At 25.2% G+C, this 1,952-nt stretch overlaps 1 protein-coding gene across 1 annotated transcript in view; it reads left to right on the top strand.

The window, feature by feature from the left end:
- Positions 1-1,433: 1,433 nt before the first annotated feature.
- Positions 1,434-1,952, top strand: part of Phum_PHUM065930 (transmembrane and immunoglobulin domain-containing protein precursor, putative) — a gene marked incomplete at both ends in the record, with an annotated part of 2,826 nt that continues 2,307 nt past the window's right edge. Inside the window, one exon of the mRNA XM_002423492.1 lies at positions 1,434-1,635. Coding sequence (XP_002423537.1) covers positions 1,434-1,635 — 202 coding nt within the window. The remainder of the gene's footprint in view (positions 1,636-1,952) is intronic.

The raw sequence follows: 1,952 nt of genomic DNA on the forward strand, positions 1-1,952 counted from the left end.
TTAATTGTCTTCTGCTACCACTATAGAATTTAATTGTTAATTGTCTTCTGCTAAAAAAAAAAAATTTTTTTTGTTTTTTTTTTTTTTTTTTTTTTTCAATTTATTTTACGTGTAATCACGAGTTTAAAAAAAGGTTTTTTTTTACAAATTGATATTTACCAAACAAAATGATGTAAACGTGATTTCCGGTATCGTGAATTTCCGGTTTTAATATATATGAAAATTAAAGTTTTGAAAAAAAAAAAAATTTCCAACTTTTCCGAATCGTTTTTCTTTTTTTTTTTGTGCGTTTCCAAAGCCGAAAAAAATTCATTTTCAAAGATTTAAAAAAAAAAAAATTACGTCCATTAGAAAAACAAAAAAAAAAAATTAATAAACTTCAAAGGAAAAAATTCAAAGGTAGTATTATACGCACAAAGGAAAAAAGGAAAAAAAAAAGATTATTTAAACGAAAACCAATTAAATTTATTTGTTTTTACGGATTGCCATTTTAAATTTATAATTTAAAAAATTTTTTTTGTTTTTGATTCATTTTTTCCTTTTTTTTTTTTGTTTTCTCCCTCCCACTTTCTCTTTCCCTCCCTCCCTTTCTAACACTTCCACCCTAACGCTTTCATTCTTCGACAACTTTTTGTTTTAAATAAAAAATTTTATTAATTTTTTGCGTCGGTCGATAATTTTCCGTTATTTTTAACGTTAAAAAGAAAATGATGATGATAATAATAATAATAATAATTTTTGCTACGATTCAAACATTTCAATAGAATTTTTTCCCCACCGTTATATTCTTAATAATAATAATAATAATAATAATTTTAAATTCGATAAAATTAAAAACACGCACAAACATTTTTTGATTTTTTTTTTTTTTAAAATAATTTATAAACAGTTTAAATTTTTTTTTTATTAACAAAAAAAAATAAATAAATAAATCGTTAAATTCATTCGAATGTAAAAAAAAAAGAAAAAAAGGAAAAATTTATTGTAATTTTTTGTTTATTTTATTGAAATAATAATGGAGGGAAAAACGAAGCTGGAAAAGTTTTTTTTTTTTTTTCCTCCATGTTGTTTATTTTACGTTAACATAATTTTATTATAAAATCAAAAAAAAAAAGAAAAAAAAAAGGGAATAAGGTTAATAATTTGCCTTATCCTACCACCGCTCCTGCTCTCTCCCGATGATCCTGTATCAAAAATAAAAGGATGACGGGAAGGAAAGAGGAGGAAGAGGGTAGGGGGGTTGGAACGAGTTAAAAAAAAAAACGAAACGAAACGTAGATATGATTTTGTTCACGTAACCGTGAAATCGTGTATTATTATTATTATTACTATTATTATTATTATTATTATTGAGTTATCTTCCGGCAATTTTTTTTTTTATTATTTTTATTCAGATGTTTCATTTTTTTCTTTTTTTTATGTAGGTTTCGTGGATGAGAAAAAGAGATCTTCACATATTAACATCAAGTATATTCACATACACTGGGGATGCAAGATTCGAAGTCGTACATCCGGAAGGTTCAGATGATTGGAACCTTAAAATTGAATACGTACAAAAAAGAGATGCCGGAATATACGAATGTCAAGTTAACCCCGAGCCTAAAATCAATATGGCCGTCTATTTAAATGCTGAAGGTAAGTGAAAAATTTTTTTAAAAAAATATCTTACTAATATTATAAATTTAAAAAAGAAAATTTTTTTCGGATATTTTCGGTTGAGGTATAAAAAAAAAAAAAAAAAACGTGGAAGGAGAATGAAAAAAAAAAAAAATTAAACTAACGTCACGTATTTATAAAAAACTTTTCCGACGGCAAAAATTAATCAAAAATTTCATTCACGTTTTCATTAGAAAATATTTTTTTTTTTTTTTTTTATGGGGCAATGAGAAAATGATTTTCGTCGTGGGGGTTAGGGGAAGTGTTGAGGGGTGTGTGGGGGGTGCGAAGGGGGA

The sequence above is a fragment of the Pediculus humanus genome, genomic scaffold (genome assembly GCF_000006295.1).
Source record: "Pediculus humanus corporis 1103172107415 genomic scaffold, whole genome shotgun sequence".
NCBI classification, from domain to species: Eukaryota; Metazoa; Arthropoda; class Insecta; order Psocodea; family Pediculidae; genus Pediculus; species Pediculus humanus.